The 18,960-nt window shown below is 38.3% G+C and overlaps 1 protein-coding gene across 1 annotated transcript; it reads left to right on the top strand.

Annotated features, from left to right (window-relative positions):
- Nucleotides 1-14,202: 14,202 nt before the first annotated feature.
- Nucleotides 14,203-18,561, top strand: LOC136241118 (uncharacterized). The gene is made up of 3 exons (XM_066032293.1): nt 14,203-15,354; nt 15,412-15,513; nt 17,516-18,561. The coding sequence occupies exons 1-3, from the start codon at nt 14,260-14,262 to the stop codon at nt 18,482-18,484; spliced, it is 2,166 nt and encodes a 721-aa protein (XP_065888365.1). The 5' UTR covers nt 14,203-14,259; the 3' UTR covers nt 18,485-18,561.
- Nucleotides 18,562-18,960: the final 399 nt, after the last annotated feature.

Raw genomic sequence — 18,960 nt, 5'->3', positions numbered from 1 at the left:
AACTAAAGCTTCAAAGTTTCAGTTTGGTACAGATTTCCATGTTCTTCATACGTGAAGTTTGAATAATTCATGTATGTGATTATGAGCTGTCCATTTTTCCGTTGTAGACCAGAATTTGTCTGTTCATTTACTTGTAAATTGATTGCTTTTATATCCATAGAGTAGTATTTATCTATCCAACGTGTCCTCTCCAGTAAAAAATAATCCATGTAAAGATGTGTTTCAAGAATAAAGGCTCTGTTTAAGCAGTATTCTGCATGCATGGTCATATATAAACACCCCAGGAGGCTTTGAAAAGCGAGTTTTGAAGATTTGAAATAGATGATGTGGAAACTCATAATCTGTCAAGATATAAAATCCATTGAACATGATGTGAGGACTATAGACAGTAAAAATTCCTGTGGAGCTTCTTTTATGGCATTTATCTGTTTCAGGTGTAGGTAGTGTTCTTGACTTATCCTTCTTATACGAAGCATTTCCAAAAGTTAATCCAAAGTTAGGATTAGGGTTTGGGTTTAGCTACTAAATCCAGTTAGGGTTAGAATGAGAATATACAATTGAGACCAGGGAATTTGGCCCTAGCACAAGTGTAAGCAGAATATATATACGCCCGCTGGCGTGGGGGATGTGTTGAGACAGCATCATTCGTTGGAAATGAGTTAGTTCCTGGTGCTGCTCCTAGCTAGTTGTTTTGTGGGGATGCACTGTAGCACAGCTATTAGGTTACATGATTCACTGTGCTCAGTTTTATTTTGTTTGGTGTTAGTTTAATTTGTTTAGTTTAATTGGTTATGCAAGGCTATTTTGATCATTCTTGGAGTGCACATTGTTTGCGTGTGTAAATATGTGGTTACATTATTGTGTACTGTTGTGGTGTGTATTAATTGAGTAAAACTGACATGTTAGCTGAACAGTATAATATGGTTGTGTATGTTTGTATTTGTTGAGTATGAAACATTTCTTTTGTTTATCTGAGTGTGAGTACTGAAACTAATGATTATTGTTGGCCATCCATATCTGCTATGCATGGGGCGAGCTTGGTTAATACAAGAAGAGTTGTAAAAGCAGACATTGGATGGACATTTGATCATCTAAATGTACTAACCATAACTAATAGTTTGTCATTGAACGCGATTAAACGCCATAGTTACATGTGTTGCCATAACTTCAGTTAAAAAACAGAATATTACCACCTATTATTATTTTATTTATACCTCCTACCTACTGACCCACTAGTTCAAGAAACAAAAGATTTAGTTGAAGTGGCCTTAGTTGGGCATGAAATGTTCCTGGTTGTTTTGTTAGAGAGTGTATATAAGTTAGAGCTGAGAGGTTTGTTGTTTCAGTGAGTATTCCAGTTAGATAGAGTTGTGAAAATTAATAGACAGGGTAGTAGAATTTAGGGTTAGTTGTAGGTATGGGTTAGATGGTATTTTAGTTGTTGTGTGTAAATTTGTAAAAGGTGAGATGTACCATGTTGTTTATCTGGGTGCTTATTCAAGTTATAGGACCATGCTGTATATTGTTTCAGTGAGTACACCAGTTAGGTAGGGCTGTGGAAGTTAATTAATAGTTGACAGGTAGTAGCATTTAGAGTTAGGTTATAATATATGGGTTAGGGTTATATTAGCTGTGATTGTTAGTATTGATGTGTTGTTTGTTTATTAATATTTATTGTGTTCAAAGGAAGGTGATAATATTTGCAGACTGGGTTTGTGGTATCACTTGGGTTAGATTGGGTGAATGAGACCTTGTGATAATAGTAATATAAGTTGTGTGTGGTGATTGTAGCATTAGAGTATGCTACTGTAGTTGTCTATTGTTTTATTATTAGAGTATATTAGTTGGTTATGGAAAGATGACAGTACTCAGACTGGATCACGTTGTCAACTGGAGTTAGTATCAGATGGGACCTCAGTTGTATGTGTTACTATAATTATATCACTTGAGGATGTGTATATAATTATTGTGTTTGATTACTAGGTGGTGTTTCTGTAGTGGCTAGGTGAAGTAAGGCAATCACAGAGTTGGATTTACCAGTATGCAGTTATGTTCCTTACATCAAATTAATTTACTGTTGACATTTGACAAATAATTTGTATTTCATTTCCTTCTCTTGCTAGGGTAGCTGCTGCAGCTAGAAGAGTGCCAAACATTTGTGTCACTGGCAGTCACAGGATTTCCATGAAAATGTCGATAATCCATGTACTCTCTGCACTTTGCATATCCTGGTCATTGAATATACTGGATGACTGCATGCATGACTGTTATTCTGGTCTTCATTCAAGGAAACCATACAGAAGTTTTATAGGCACTTGAACAATGCTAGATATATGAACAATGCTAGATATACTAGGGATAGTACATTATGAGTTGTGGCTGTGTAAAGTATCATGACTACACCACACACTACTCAACAAATCATGAGGTAACACCACCTGAAGTTTTGCTTAGATATATTATTTTGCTTCAAATGATGAGATAGACACCAACATAAAGTAGGCACCTTAATACAGTAGCCAATAAATTACAATAGTACCCTAATATGTACATCAGTCACATAGTAGAACAAAAGCCTAGTGCATTTAATTTAAAAAGAAACAGGCAACCTGCATATGTACCAGAAAATGTATCAGAGTAGGGATATTGTCATATATAGTTAACTATAGCTACCATTTTCTCCTGATCTAAATTTTTAATGGCAACCAGCAGGTTCTGTTGCCTTGTGTACATTTTGGTTTGGAGCAAGAGAGGATGAGGGTTTGTATCCAATTAGCAACTCATGAGGTGACAAGCCTGTAGAGGAGTGTTTGTTGCATAATATGTAGTTGAAAGTTCTCATTACAATCCCCTGCTGCTTGTGTGTAGGAGTGTTGCAAGTTCAATAAAATTCAGTTCAACAAGTCACCTTCTCATCTTCTGACATCCTGAAAGACTTGCAGAAATTGTACAGGCACTAAAAGTTGCAGCCTTGTTTAAAATGTTTTTAGTTCTCTGGAAGACATAACATGGTCCTTAGTATCTTTGTGATTTCCATTTTAAAGAGGTATATAGTCTTGATGATGTATACAAACTATTTATTAATTTTATTATCCTGTAGAAAAATGGGTACCATTAGGATATCCCAAGAATGGGAAGCAATTGCTATACTTGTATGTAGTAGGGTTGTGGCTTGTGATAACTTGGCATATTGTAATAATAATAGTATGTGGTTTAGCCTACAATATATATATATATATATATATATTACATACATACCTCCTTGACCATGGTATGTCTAGTCTACAATATATATGAGTCTGGCAGCATGCTGTTGTACAGTGACTGTAGTTTGATTACATTGAGTTTTTTTCTTCTCTGCCATGACTGGGAATTCCACCCCTTACTTGGTGGATTGAGCCTGTCAGCATCAGCTGTGCATCTCAGTAGTGCATGTACCACACTGGAATTCAACTAGGTGAGGTGTGTGGGCACTGAATTGGAATTCATCGATTAATGCGAAGCATGCCTGTACTGCTAGCAAAGTTGGGAACTCCAACTGTTTGTTAAACGTACAGAGATCCCTCCCAAGCATTAGCATCTGATCACTTACAATTGGTATATAAAACTAGGAGCAAGGAATGGGTGGAAATGAAATAACTATTTCTTGAGAATTAGATTATAGATTGTGTAGATCACTTTTTGGCAACTGTGGCATAAATTGTAGTGACTGCTCTATTAGAGGTTTTGTGAATTAGTATTTGTAACTACTAATAGACTATTTCTTGATTCTATCTAAATTCTAGGCTTGCATGTGTATGATTTCACTCAATATCTCTAGATGGCTTCCTTGCTGATAATTATGTCCACTTGCCTTTAACCCATTTATACAAACTCTTTGTTAATAGATAGCTAAGCTAATTACACAATGACTTGGTGAGTCTAGGGTTTGTACTGCAGGATTTGCAGCATTCATATTACATCCATGGGTGACTCCATTAATTTGGTGACTGCAAAGTTTTGTTAGCAGTAGTATTAAGTGATACTTCAACAGCTTGCAATTTGCCTCACATTTTGATCTCATCTTTTACATGCATAGTTTGTGGCTTGTGCTCATACATTCAGGGCAGTGGTGTATAAAAGTTGAAATAATAAATTTATTATGGTTTCGTACAGAAAGCCAGATTATGTACAGTTAACATGCAGATTAGAAGATGTAGCAAGCAGTTCAATCCTGCCTCTGCTATTTTGATCAGTACCCCACTACTGTATGCTCATGAAAATCATGTATGTAAAAATGTGTCATGTACACACAGAGTAAAGTAGAGATTCTGGATCACATAAGTCTTCAGTGTAATTACAAGCAGAGTTTTGCATGTACACTGCTAATGAGTGAGCTGCAAATATTGCTAAACTTACTAGCCAACCTGCTTAGCCAGCTGTTAAAATAATGAGATGGTCTGTCAATTATTTATGACTGCTCTATTAGTGTACTGACTGCTCTATTAGAACACTGGCTGCTACTGACTGCTCTATTGGAGTATTAACTTTCTATTAGTCAAATGATTAACCAGCTTTTTGGGATTTTGGAGTCCTCTTGATCTAGATTTGATCTTGACTTTCATAATTTGCACTGCAATATGTCAGCTTTTGAACCACCACTGAGGATGATCATAAACAGTGTGATATGGAAATGTCCTAAACAGGATTATTACATAGTTCTGTAGTATTACACAGTATGATAGCACTGTATAGTAGGAACACCAATATGAAGAGTGTATATGCCAAAATACAGCCACTAAAAGCCATCTACATGACCTTCTTAATGAATAAAGTTTCTATATTATATTTTGATGATACTATATAGGATATCTTATCCTGACTTTCATTCAATTGCGAGCAAGATTGAAATTATTTGAAATACTCTAACCGTGGATTCAAAAGGATTTCAATAAAGTTCTAATGGACTACTGTATAATATATTTAACAATTTAAAAAGGTAGAGAGATTGCTGAAAATCAGAAGAAATTGCTGAAGTGACTGACTGTATAAACCCACAAATTCGTATTTCAACTTGACACATTAGCATAAATTCTTACATATAATTGTAAGAATTTGGATTCCCATGTACAGTGATTACAGTGGCAGTAAAATGTCAATGTCTACTAGGTAGTGATTTACTCATATTATAACATTAGTAAATATCCATGTTCATTCCACTCTAGTAAGCATGTTGAATGTGCACACCTCCTTTGCATAGATTCTAGGGTCTGAATGTTTTCTGGGTGACCAAATGATTGTTGTGTAGTCAAGTGATACGTAGATAATACCATCCTTTGCAATTGGTAATAGATGGCCTCCACTACAGATACCTTAAAAACAGCTTGAAGACTATGATTCACATATATAGCCAAATTGTATTATCTTAAGCAGCTACTTTTCAAGTCCTGTCATTTTCCTTAATTCACAACTACTCTATGGAAAGAGGTAAATACAGCACTTGGTTGATGACCACTGGTTCACAAATCATCATTGGACCCAGATCTATCAAAATTTTTTGTACTGTTGCTGTATCAACAGATCATCAATCCGCTTGTTCTTATAAGCCTCCAGTTTCCTTGTCAGGTTTTGCTCATTCTTCCTCTACCTTTCAGTTCCAACATGTTTTGCCCTCAGAGGCGCGGTATTATGGGCTTTATACATGTAACATCATTATACAAAGAAATTACTGGTCCAAAGGTATCCCAGCTCTCTTCTTATATACAAAAAGATTACAGATCACTATCCCACTGAAATTTACCTAAAAAATTATTATAATAGGTCTTTTAGCATGGAAATGTTCAAATGTGACATAAAGGTGGAAATGCAAGAAAATATAGCAATTAGCATCTGATTTCTGTAGTACCAACTGTAGCAAAGATTCTAGACTCCCCAGTCAGTGATTAGCTGAATTCCTTATTGTACAGCAACAGATTATATTTAAGGTGCCTGCTGACATGGCTGATCATCAGATTATAATATGCAGTTGACATCCTCAAGCCCATGACAATAGAGTCTGTGCTGCTTTCCTTGATCCCAGATTTTCAATTCACTTGGTCATTCAATATCGCTACAACACCTGTCCAACCCAGGAGTTTTGGGGAAAGTGGTTAATGGATTATCTTTAGTCACCAAATACAACATGTTAAGAGTGGAGATTAGTTTTCTGAATGGGAATCAGTTTCATTGTTTCAAGTAGCATTCCCTAGGGAAGTGCTCTTGGACCACTGCTCTTTTATGCATATGTAAATGACTTGTCAGCACAAGTTAATGCTGGTGTTGATCCAGAAATTTACCAAGGGAGGTGCACTGCTTGAAGTTTCTTAGTTTACTAGAGTGGTATATCCCCAGTATATGGAACAGTTAATTGTTTGTTATTTTAGTAGTTTTTCCAGTAAACCTGCATTCACTGATGTTTACTGAGAGTTTAAAACTTAGTAAAACAATTATGTTCCATATACTTAAAGTTACTGACATTTTACTATCAGTACAACAACAGTAAAGCAGCTTAACAAACTAGTAAACTAAGAACCTTTAAGCAGTGGTGGCTGGCCCAGATTTCAAGTTGAGAGTTACCATTGTTGTAGAATTACATTGGGGAAAGAGCTGACAGTGTTATTGTCTAGCTTGTATAGTGTGCAAGTGAGGCACGCACTTAATAATGAGTATAGCATTATCATTAACCTTGTAATCCTAGTACAGGGTGATCATATATGGCTTTTGACACACCAGTGGTTAAACCATGTACATCTGTATTTCTCAGCACAATGAACAAGAATCTAGACCACAGCATACTATGGGTCTTAGAATTAATATAAACCAGTAGTATGGGGTGTGGGGGGGTGCTCCTGAGATTGAATGGAAGTATTTTTGATATAAAATGATCCAGTTGAAAAATGCAGCTCTAGCTGCCTGTAACTTATAATGATGCTGCAAGTCATTTGATATTAGGCCTGAGTCAGTTATGCTGACATATAATAAGTGAGAAAAGCAGCAAATGTAATGCTATATGGCACAATTGGCAATAGTACACCTGTGTGTGGTATCTGTGCACTTGAGTGCATACTACACATTCCTCTGTTATAGGAGATGATAATTTAGATTTGCTCCATTGAATAACCGAATGGCATGCAATTATGGCAATCATGGGCTGGCATTTTTGTCAAAAGTATAATGGGTGTATAAATGCAAAATTGACTCAGTTCTAATGCAGACCCCCTAAGAACTTCTCTGCATACTAGTAATACAGCCCATTATCTTAGATAAATTCATTTATGGTAAAAATGCTTGCATAGTGGTACTAGCTACTATAAAAGGGGATAGACTGGGTCTGATTGGCAATGATCTAATTCACATGTGCAGATAATTTGTGACCATGGCACAGCTAATAACAATTGTAACAAAATATAGATTAATATATTAAATATTGCATGTTTGAGTGGCTGCAAGCCATGCATGGTGGGTGGCTAGCCAAATAAATGTGTCATGTGGTTTTTCACTAGTATAACTATGTCTCTAGTAACAATTAACAGTCACATGTCAGTACACCAAAGTATTTGTCACCACATTGAATTCTCCTCACGTGTGGCAGATGTCCAAAAGAGTATAGCTTATTACAATATTAATTAACATACCATCAACTACCACAGAAAGATTCTGTCAACACAGATATTAAAGGTACTTGTGGCACCACTTATTTCTCTCTGCTCAGCTATGCTTTACCAGTATGAGGACCTGCATTACACCAAGATCCCTACATGGCTCCACAATTAGGCCGTTCAGATTACATGTGCCTCAGCGGTGGAGCAAGTAGTTGATATGAGGGGGGGCTGGGCTGACCCAGACTTATTTCTATAGTTTGGTAAGGTGAGACCAAAAAAAAAAAAAAAAAAAAGGTCACAACCAACTGACAAGAGCTTTCCACCTCACCAGCTACCATTTCTAGCTGATCAACTACTTAAAAATCCTTACATAGCTCGCCACACACTGACTACTTTATTAGAGTGACTGCTCTATTAGAGTATCTCGATCTTTATCACGGTTTTCAGCCCCACTCCAAGAAAGATAATTTCGGTGTGATATCATTCTGAGGGGGAGCTTAGCCCCTCCTCAGCAGACCGAGGGGGGGCTTCAGCCCCCTAGCCCCCCCTTTCCGCCGCCTATGATGTGCCTTGAAAGTACGATCATATCTCTGATCCTCAGTAAGCTATTGGCTGATCCTAATGTGTTAGTAAAGGTATTTCACTAGACTTTCCCACACTGCTATAGTACTAAATAACCACCCTCCCCCGCACGCACGCACGCACGCACGCACGCACGCACGCACGCACGCACGCACGCACGCACGCACGCACGCACGCACGCACGCACGCACGCACGCACGCACGCACGCACGCACGCACGAACTTAGCAAACTTTCATAGTAGATTATCATAACTTACAGTGGGACTCCTTTCCAAATGAATTCTTCCAAAACTGGTCCTCCTTCCATAACATATAATTATGATCATTCATTGTATGGCATGTAATTATGTTGTGCTTTTGTATGTATATAGTTTGCACTGGAATGTGCGTAACTGTGTGTACACTCTGGAATGTGTGTAACTGTGTACACTCTGGAATGTGTGTAACTGTGTACACTCTGGAATGTGTGTAACTGTGTGTACACTCTGGAATGGAAACAACCTTGGCCGAATTTCAAAGTTTAAATGAATACATCAAATCAAATTCTTGTTCTTGATGTTATCAGGACAGGAGTCTTGACTTATAGGTTTTGCTAAAGAAAACCTTTGACATTGTTAGCCTTATGCTTATTCCATTGCTGTTGAAAAATCATTGTGAGCCAGGGCTTGGGAAAACTCCATGCTAAGTTGTTTCAGCAGGCATCTAGGTATATTATCTCATTCAGGTTCACTGTAAACAATAAGTATAGTGGATATTGTGGCAAATAGTGAACATAACTGGAAATTCTTAGTGACAGCCACTAAAATATACAGTGACATTTACAGTATTCACTACATCTTTGTAACCTTTCCAATTGCATGTACTTGGCAATCCATAACTTGACTTGGAAATTTGGAAAAGCTATAAGACCACTTTTAGCAGATCTGGTCACATTTTTCATATTGTTTCCTGATTTGTAGTTCAGGCATAGTTAGACAGCAGTGAGGTCAGCATGACAGTTGAATTGGCAGGAAAACCCCATGCAGTATGAGTTTAAGTTTTAATTAATTATTGGTGAGGTAGTCTATACATCAATTAAGAAGCTTGAAGATTCAAGATTGTAAGAAGCTTGAAGATTCAAGATTGTAAGAAGCTTGCTGGGAGGTTGTCTGGATGAGAAATTTATTTTGATTTGACCTCTTATCATTGTAGTAGAACTTTTATTTTTGAACTGACTAGACTTTTCAATGCTTTTGCTGAAGGCATTACAAGAAATGGAGGTCATTATTGAATGCTCTATTAGAGAGTTTTAAAACTATTTCAGCCTGCATCAGAGCATAGCTAAGTGTCTTTGATCTCTGCTATTACAGTCCTCTTATAGTGTAATGTAAGCTGACATATAGGTAAAATTATTCATTGCAATAATGAATCACATTAACAAAATGCCTTGTGAAGAAATTCAATGTGCCTTCGCAAGGCCTCTTATGAATATATTTGGCACTTATATGGCTTTCATTAGTTAGATAAGCTGCTAGCTGACCACCTGTAAGGGAATTACAAGTATATGGTTTCCTGCTGAATTACTCTTAAGACAACAGGAGAAATATTTTTAAATATCATCAAAACTCTCTAATAAAGCAGTCTCAAATTTCTTGTAATGGATCCTCTATGGAAATGATATCTTTGACAACTGTTTCCAATCCTGATTCTTTAGAAGCCAAATGGCAAACTCACATTCAGTGGACTTATGGGCAGCTGGTGATTTTTTGATCAAAGTCCTGTAGTACTTTTTGTTGATGATGAATCCATTTTTTCAACTGAGGGGGGACCCTATGTGTATGCCAATCTATGCTCTGTGAGTTCTACTTTTAATTTATAAGTTAAACACTCATTCTGTTACCCATGCTGGTATGCAGATGACACTTGTGCCTGTGGCTCTCTTCAAGATCTCCATCAGTGTTTGTTGTCACATGGTCTTGATTATGGATGCTTACATCTATGTGTTTTCTACTCCCGAAGAATAGTTCTGTTACAGTTTCTAGCTACATCAGTGTTTTCAAGGTACTAGAGTTAATGTTTGTAGTGATGGACGATGATACTTGGATTCCGCTATTGGTACTGATGATTTTGTCAAATCTTTTGTGTTAAATCAAGTTCATACTTGGCGTGATGAACTGATGTTACTTACCGACATTGCCAGGTCTCAACCTCATGCCACCTTTTCCTCACAATTATATCTAAGGCTTTGAAAGCAAGCCTTCCATTTCTCATCTTTTTGAAACTTTGGACACACTAATCAATACAAGTTTTCTTCCAACCTTATCTGATCAGGCGCCTACTAATAATTTACTACAGAAATTACTGAGTTCGCCTATTCAGGAAGGAAGCTGGGATTGGTGGAACCACCTAAGGTTGCTGATCAGTTACTATTATTTGAATTCTGCTACAGTTATTATCCCCTTGGTCTCAATTTTGACTCATGAATCTTTAATTTCAGTTTTGAAAGCTCATGATGAAATGGTGGCTGCTAAACAGGATGTTCTCAATCCAATTGTAAAGTTGTGAGGGATAAATTTAGGTTTCTTTGCTATCAGACAAGTTGCACCAGTCTTACAGTTAAACAATTTGTTGGTTTTGTTGCAGTTCAAGTTTTTCATATATAGCTATGATCCTTAATCATGTGCTTGAGGAACGCATGTTTATTTGTCACTGTCATAGCCACTAGGGACCTGCAAAGAAGGCTACTACAAACCTGTGTAGCAGGGAGTTGGAAACATGTTACGAAAACTGTCAAATGCAGAAAATATCCCTGACGTGATCTACAGACAGCTAGTCTAGGCAAATGCCCAAGGAGCCACACAGCCTGGGGGATCCAGGATTTCCTCTGCATTTAACCTGTACTTAAATATCATAACTTCTCGTATTTTCTTTAGGGGTTGATTATTAGTAACTATAGGGACCTGCAAAGAAGGCTACTACGAGCCTGTGTAGCAGGAAGTCAGAAACATGTTCTTTGTCTGACAATGGCTACTGATGATATTTCCCTGGGCTAGAGAGGCCAGGTTTTAGCTATATAGGCCTAAGACTACCTATCTATTTACATAAATAAATATTTCAACAAATGCTTGATCAATGAACGGTTCGTTAAATATTTCAACAAACCACTGAATTAATCAGCCTAATGCTCTTCACTTTGGTTAACTGCTCTTCCACTTCAAGAGTAGGGATTTCATTTGAATTAACAAGAATAAGAGATGCATGCACTGTGTCTGAGGTGTGGCTGGCAATTGGCAAATACTCCAAGTCACTGTGCGTGTGGAACTTCATTTAGTGTTGATTATGCCATGATTTGTTGGCATGGTGGCTTGACGTTTATCCACCATAGTGAACTGTGAGATTTAACAGCAGAATGGTGCGCTATGATGTTACTGTCATTACTGCCACTCAATGAGGAACTAATTACACCATCTTCAGCTAACTGCATGCATATATAGTAATAATGCAAGAGCTGATATCCATGCAAGAAGCTTCTGAGGCAGCTAGGTGACAAGGTGCTTTGTTTGACGCAGTTAGGGTATGCACTAAGCTATCGTCAGACCCAAGTTGTTTCCCTTTTCTGCCGACATGCATGAGCTCGAGAAGAAGCGTGAATATGGAGATTGTATATGTAATGTTGACTGTGAATCTTTCATGCCACAGCTTGTTTTTTTTCTTCAAGAGTTTGGGCAAGAAGGCTACCATTTTCTACAACCATCTGCCAGGCAGTTCTTTTATCACGGAAGCACAATACGGTTTACCTCTTACAACCAGATGCCCTTGTGGATGCACTGTGCTTTATCTTTCTCACCATTACGTTCTGCTGTACTAGCCATTTGTGGGAGCAGAAAGCTGCAGTCAACAGAACACTCTCCTGTCTCCACTGAGCTGCATGCATTTAGTGGAGAGCCATACTCTTATTGATTAGTATGTTTGTTTCAGCATTTTTTAGAAATAATAATATAGCAATAAAGGAAGTGCATGGAGTGAGTCAGATACTTACACAACCTCACTGATTGATTTTTGTTTATTGCGGTCAACTATAAGCTATTCTTCCATGCAGGAACATACATACAAGTACTGTACATACAATTTCATTACAATACACTACACACATCTACACACATACTACACACTACACTACACTGCACACACACAAATAAACACACACACGCGCGCACGCACACACACACACACACACACAAGGATACACAATATATAGCAGGGGCGTAGCCAGGATTTTTTGAAGGGGGGTTCCAGCACCAGCATTGAGTTACTAGAAGCAGGGGTCTGGGGGTGCAGCCCCCAGCTGCTGAGAGACTTTCAATATTTTAATAAATCAAAACTCAGCAAATTGCTATATTTTATGCAAAAAGTACATTAACTATGATGCATTAAGTGCCCCTGGGATGAAGGTAGTACTAGATACAGTCACCTACTGGAAACAGAGAGCATAACACATAGACACATATAGTAATCTGTAAGTGATGGTTACATCTCACTGTGGTATAGGAGCCATGAATCCACTGATACAAATGACAATCAAAACAATATAACTATACAAATATGCATAGCATGAATTTATTTTGCATAACACAAGTGATAAATTACTGGAGCTCTATATCTTTAAACACTGCACACCAAAGTTATAGCAGTATAAGGTCATGCTAAGTTTTGCATTTAATGTTGGAATATCTGAAAAACTTCATATGGACATGGATATTTACATGCATGTTCTATTAGAGTATACCTGACTGCTCTATTAGAGTATATACCTGACTGCTCTATTAGAGTATATACCTGACTGCTCTATTAGAGTATATCGATCTTTTTAAAGAGGGCTCATGTAAGTAGTCATGTTACCTCTTTAAATCCTTCCCTGAGAGATGAATGTAAGTTTTATCAATTGTTGTGCTGTGCCATTACACTATATTGCCCACTCATTTTGTCCTGCCACACTACTAAATGGTGTGTTAGGATCCTGCTTGCAGAAGTCTAAATTTTACAGGGGGGTTCCTGAACCCTCCGGAACCCCCCCTCCCTACACCCCTGTATAGCACAGCAATTAATACAAAAATACACTAACTACACAAAAATAATTAATACATTAAACATCGACATACCAGCCAATATCCATCTTACACTGGCCACTACACCAGAGGATGCAGAGGTCACCAAATGAGTTATCAGCAACCAATAGCTACTGAAATTCCTATTTTTCCTCTTCAATAAAGGAATTCTCTAAGTGTTGATATTATATCATGCACAACACTGGAACAGTTGAAAGAGAAACCATGCAGCAGGGCTAGACATGAGTAACCAATCATTTATTGTAAATCAGTAAAAAATAAATATAATTATGATTATGATAATTGGAAAGGCAGCACAATGCTGATTACATCCAATGAAAAAAAAAAGTGGTAAAAAAAAGATTATAGGGGAAGTAATTACATGTAACTGGTTAAAGTGTGTGCACTGCAAAGTCTTTGTCATAACATGAAGGGGGGAGTTCCTCGTTCCATTCTTTAACAGTTCTGTAAAAATAGATAATTGGAGGTATTTTAAATTTAAGTGGGTGGTGTTGTCTGGTGTTGATGGATTGTGGCAAAAAAATAAATTGTAAAGCAGGTTCCTGGTGGTGCATGGACATGCAATTCTGTGAAGAAGGAATAAGGGAGAGAACTATCATTAGTCAAGTAAAATGATACATTATTTGTCCTTGGTCTCGTGCGACCACAGTCAGATCAAGCAAAATGAGATCTTGTGGGCACGGCAAGGAGTGTGTAGCTACATGTAAACTGAAATAAAAAGACTAACAACAACAACAACAACAATAATAATTACAAGACAAAAATTAAGTTAAGTGCTCGGTTGACCAATCACTACAATTCCTGGCCAAGAAAAATATGTGATGGTTTTTAGTATCTATGGGATAATAAATGATAATTGTGGTCACACGATACTCTAAATCACGTGTTCGGGTGTTTCATCGGCCACACCTAATTGCAATAATTACTGAGATTCGCCGATTTTCTGTACGAAATGGATTCAGGTGATGATTTTCACGGCCTAGTTCTAAAGGGAGTAACAGTACTTGATCGTGATGAATTGGGACGCGGGGCTTACGGAAGAGTTTACGCGGTCAACTATAACGGGACAATTTGTGCCGCCAAAGAGATCCACTCCATTCTGGTAGAAGGAGTTGGGCAAGCGCAAATGCAGCGAACTGTCGATTCGTTTATGAGGGAGTGTCACCAATGCAGTACGTTACGTCATCCAAACGTCATCCAGTTCCTAGGTGTTTACTATCCCTCTGTGGCAGGGATGGGCGATATACAGCTACAGGGAAGGATGCAGCTACCCGTAATGGTTATGGAGATGATGGCGGAAAGCTTGACCTCCCTGGTGGATAAACATGAGAAAATTCCTGGCCATATAAAATTTTCAATTGTCCTTGATGTCTCCCTTGGTCTGTGCTACCTTCACAATCATGATCCTCCCATTGTTCACCGAGACCTCTCCCCTAACAACATCTTATTGACGGCACATCATGTGGCAAAGATCAGTGATCTTGGAGTGGCCAAGGTGATAAAAACTGATAGTAGAAAGACAATGACCAAAGCTCCAGGAACTGTTGATTTTATGCCACCTGAGAGTTTAGCCAACACTCCAGTTTACGGTCCTCCCATGGATGTGTTTTCTTTTGCTGGAATAATCCTCCACACATTTAACCAACAATGGCCTCGTCCATCTGAGCTGGTACAGTATGATCATAAGACTCGGAAGATGATGGCCTTGTCCGAGGTAGAACGTCGCCAGGAATACCTGGACAAGATGAGAGGAGAGGCCGAAACACTGAGGCCACTGGTGGAGGAGTGTCTGGATTTTGATCCTGCTGTGAGGCCAACCATAGCGGCTGTCTGTGAGAAGATTCAAGTGAACAAGGATGCTTATGTGAAGGAGTCCCCACAAGATGTTATCACTCTACACCAACAAGTGGAGCAACAAGAAAAGGTAATAAATGAGAAGGATGAAGTGATCAAAGAATTAAAGAGAGAATATGAGCTGTGGAGAAAGGAAACAGATGGGCAAATTTATCAATTGCAATCTGAAGTTGATCAGTTAAAACAACAGCTGGTAGGTATTATTTGGTTTGTTACAAAAAATGGTATTACCATATATGGTCCTATATAGTCCTCCACAAGGAATGTACAAACACAACAAGTAGCCAGTCAACTTAACAGAGTAACTTTAGGAGGAGAAGGACCAACAATGAAAACATCAAAATTGAGAATAGTGAGTTAGTGATGTTAATTAGTAGTGTACCATATAGTGGATATGGGAGAACACTTTATGACTAGTATTTAACAAAATATGAAGTAGGGATCTATGCAATAAAAAGTAGTGAAACAAGAGATGAATGATGGTATTACAGTATAGCTTGGTGGGAAGTCCCTACTTTGGCATTGAACAAGCTAATATGCCAAAGTAGGGATTTCCCACTGAGCTATACTGTAATATCATCATTCATCTCTTGTTTTACTAATTTTTGTTGCATAGATTCCTTAAATTAAAGATTTTAAAAAATACTAATTTTCTGTTGTAGCACAGCTAGCTACAGTGTAACTTGTGACTGCTCTATTACAATGTCTGTTGTATTACAGTATCTCAAGGGGTGTGCAGCTTGCTAGACCAATAAGGGGTGATGTCCAGCGTTGAAACCGGGTCAGGTCATCCGGGTCAACCGGATCACATTTTGTCCAGGTCAGACTTGCTTTAAAAATTATCTGGGTCTGACCCAGATTGGATCACGTGCAAAGCAAATTGTTTAGTTGGATGGAATGGAAGTGTATAAACGCGTCATTGTCAAGTCCTGATGCAACTCAGCTTCTTTTGTGAGCCACACCCACTTATCGGATGACTGCCTACAACCATACGTGCAGCCATGCCCAATTATCGGTGATATTAAAGTCTACAGGTATGCATGAAACCATGCTCATAGCTGCCTGCTGGCTTATGTGAAGCCACGCCCACTAATTGATTGATATTGTAGCGAGCTATGCCCACTTTATATCGGGAATGTGTCATACTTTAAAAAATTATGGTGTGTTAGGTGCGTGCAAAGCCACACCTACTTGCAGGAAACGTATCTTGCTTTTTGTAAACTTACATGGAATCATGCTCACTGACTACCATTGTTAAGTATAGACACCCTTGTGCTTAACGTGCTAGTTGGAACTCAAATGTAGCAGTTGGCGCATGCCTCACTTTAAATTAATCCAGGTCACATCCGGTCAAATCTGGGTCAGCGGGTCATCTGGGTCAGCGGGTCATCTGGGTCAACAGTAGTGACCCGATTTCAATGCTTGTGAGGTTATTTGTTTACTGTGAAGTAAATAGCTAGATTGTTAAGAGGTGTGGTCTCTGTACTCTATCACTATTAATCCACCTGGATCTTTATTTGATGGGTGTGGTTGCGAACCTATCGCGAATGGGATCCCGATCGCAAAGCTGCAGATATCTAGCTAGTATGCCTCTTATAGTAGCGCCGTGACTGAAGCGCTTCTGAAATTCAGTTCTGAAATGGTGTCTAAGTATGCCACTGAAAGAAGGTTTTAATACGGAAAATTAACGCCTTGATGTGGGAAGACAAGCAGCCTGATTGAAGATGAAAGAACAGACAAGATGCAGAGGGCCAGACACTTGCCAGAACCCCTAAGGCACATCCCACCGGTGAGTTTGTTAATTGTGACGTAAAATGGTGGCCGTGTACCACTTCGTTAGGCCTCTAGCGTTGCGACTATGGTTAGGCAGGCAGTGAGACTAAAATTAGAGTTTTGGTGATTTTTTTTGAACTTCTATACCCAGCCACCTTTGTTCTATTTAATGCTGTATTATATATTATATGGACTAGTACTATTCTGTAAAGGTGAGATATGATCAGTGTGTGTAGTTTACTTGCCATATTGTTGCTGTACAAATCAAATTTATTCCTGTTTCAACTGTCTAACATTATAACTCCATCACAAAGGACTAAAACTCCTAAGATAACAGAAAAGCAATAAAATGGATTTTGAGGAATGTGCAAAATGATCCACATTTTCCACTGAACATTGAATGTTATTAATAAAATCAAGTTATCACAATATTTTTGTTAACAGATGGCTGCACTACCTTGTAGTTCCATTTTCTTTTGTAGATGTTCCCACTATACAATAGCTAACTGTATGGACAATAGTACATGTGAAGTAGATAGATATTGGTAGTTAATTGACTACTTGATTTATTATTACCTCAGGAGGCACCTCCATTAATTCCAGCACTTACCAGTGGTAGGTACCACATGAAATGGACTCAGCTGGCTAATCTTCCTGCTCCAATGTGGTATCCATATGTAACAGTACAAGACAAGAGGGTCTATGTCACTGGTGGGAATAGTCCAGTTGATGATGCTATACATCAAGTATATGCCTATGATGTCAACACTGACCATTGGAGTCAGTTACCTCCTTCAGGTCACTGTTATGGTATTCCTCACATCGTTGGTGGCAAATTAGCTATTATTGGTGGATGTCTGTCTGCTACTAGGAAGAGAACCAATAAAGTTTCAACATTTGATGATACTAATCAAACTTGGACATCTGTATACCCTGATCTTCTCTCAGTTAGGAGCAAACCAGGGGTGGTTACACACCTGGAGCATGTTATTGTTGCCGGAGGAGGATTAGATGATACTATACCAGCACAAGATGACATTGAAGTTCTCAACTGGATAGAGAACTCTCACTGGAGGAAGGTGTCCATTAATCTTCCTGTGCCAATGTTTGGCTTCACTCCCATTATTGCTGATGGTTATTTGGTCATAGTGGGTTACTATGGTGCTGACAAGAAATGTTACAGTGGTGCCTACAAAATCCAAATTGATGATATTGCAAGATCAGGTGACCAACAACAAACACCCACCAAATGGATAACAATGACTTCTGCTACTCGCTGGAGTACAGCTCTAGTCCCCAGTTCATCCCCACCAGTGATAGTTGGTGGACAGGATCTAAGTGGTGCAACAACATCAAGTATTAAGGTGTATGATGACTCTAGCAAATCATGGAGGAGGATTGATGCCTTACCTTCTGCTAGATCATGTGTTACCGTAGCAACAATCAACAACAATGCTATTATAATCATTGGAGGATGTACTATGGGAGGGAGTAATGTTAAATCATTCAGTCTGACTACAGCTGAACTGGGAAAAGCTCAACTAATTTAACCACTAGAGTAGAATTGTAATTGTGTGTCTTGTATTTGCTATAGATATAATATGAAATTCTATTACATTTTAATAGTTTGCACAATCAGAGAGGTCACTACTTGAGATTCTTAGTCAGTATAGGTCTGGCCAGTACCCGCAAACATGATCAGTTATATCCTGTAGTGTACGTCATGGAAATGGCAGCTCCAAACTTTTATCAGTAATATTCCATCAATGGGCGTGGCACTAACTATTATAATCCTTCACATGGGGCATATAGGATTATTCACGTCAACAGCAGCAGACCCAGTGGTACTATCATTCCTTAGAACATAATAGTGGGCTTATAGTCTGGTTCTTTATGGATTTAATTGTGACACGGTGGATTAAAGTACCAAATGTGGTACAGTGATTCCTTAGGATGTATAAAATGATTTCAGAAGGGGTGCCACCATGAACTCACCCTGCACTCCTTTTTTACAGACAGCTAAATT

The sequence above is a fragment of the Dysidea avara genome, chromosome 1 (genome assembly GCF_963678975.1).
Source record: "Dysidea avara chromosome 1, odDysAvar1.4, whole genome shotgun sequence".
NCBI lineage: Eukaryota > Metazoa > Porifera > Demospongiae > Dictyoceratida > Dysideidae > Dysidea > Dysidea avara.
This window is presented reverse-complemented; position numbering and strand designations above follow the sequence as displayed.

Excerpts from the sequence above, each read along its gene's own strand:
- LOC136241118 (XM_066032293.1), top strand. The coding sequence starts at position 14,260 with ATGGATTCAGGTGATGATTTTCACGGCCTAGTTCTAAAGGGAGTAACA. Across the intron at positions 15,355-15,411 it reads ATCAGTTAAAACAACAGCTG|TCCTCCACAAGGAATGTACA; the intron begins GTAGGTATTATT and ends GGTCCTATATAG. Across the intron at positions 15,514-17,515 it reads AAACATCAAAATTGAGAATA|GAGGCACCTCCATTAATTCC; the intron begins GTGAGTTAGTGA and ends TTATTACCTCAG.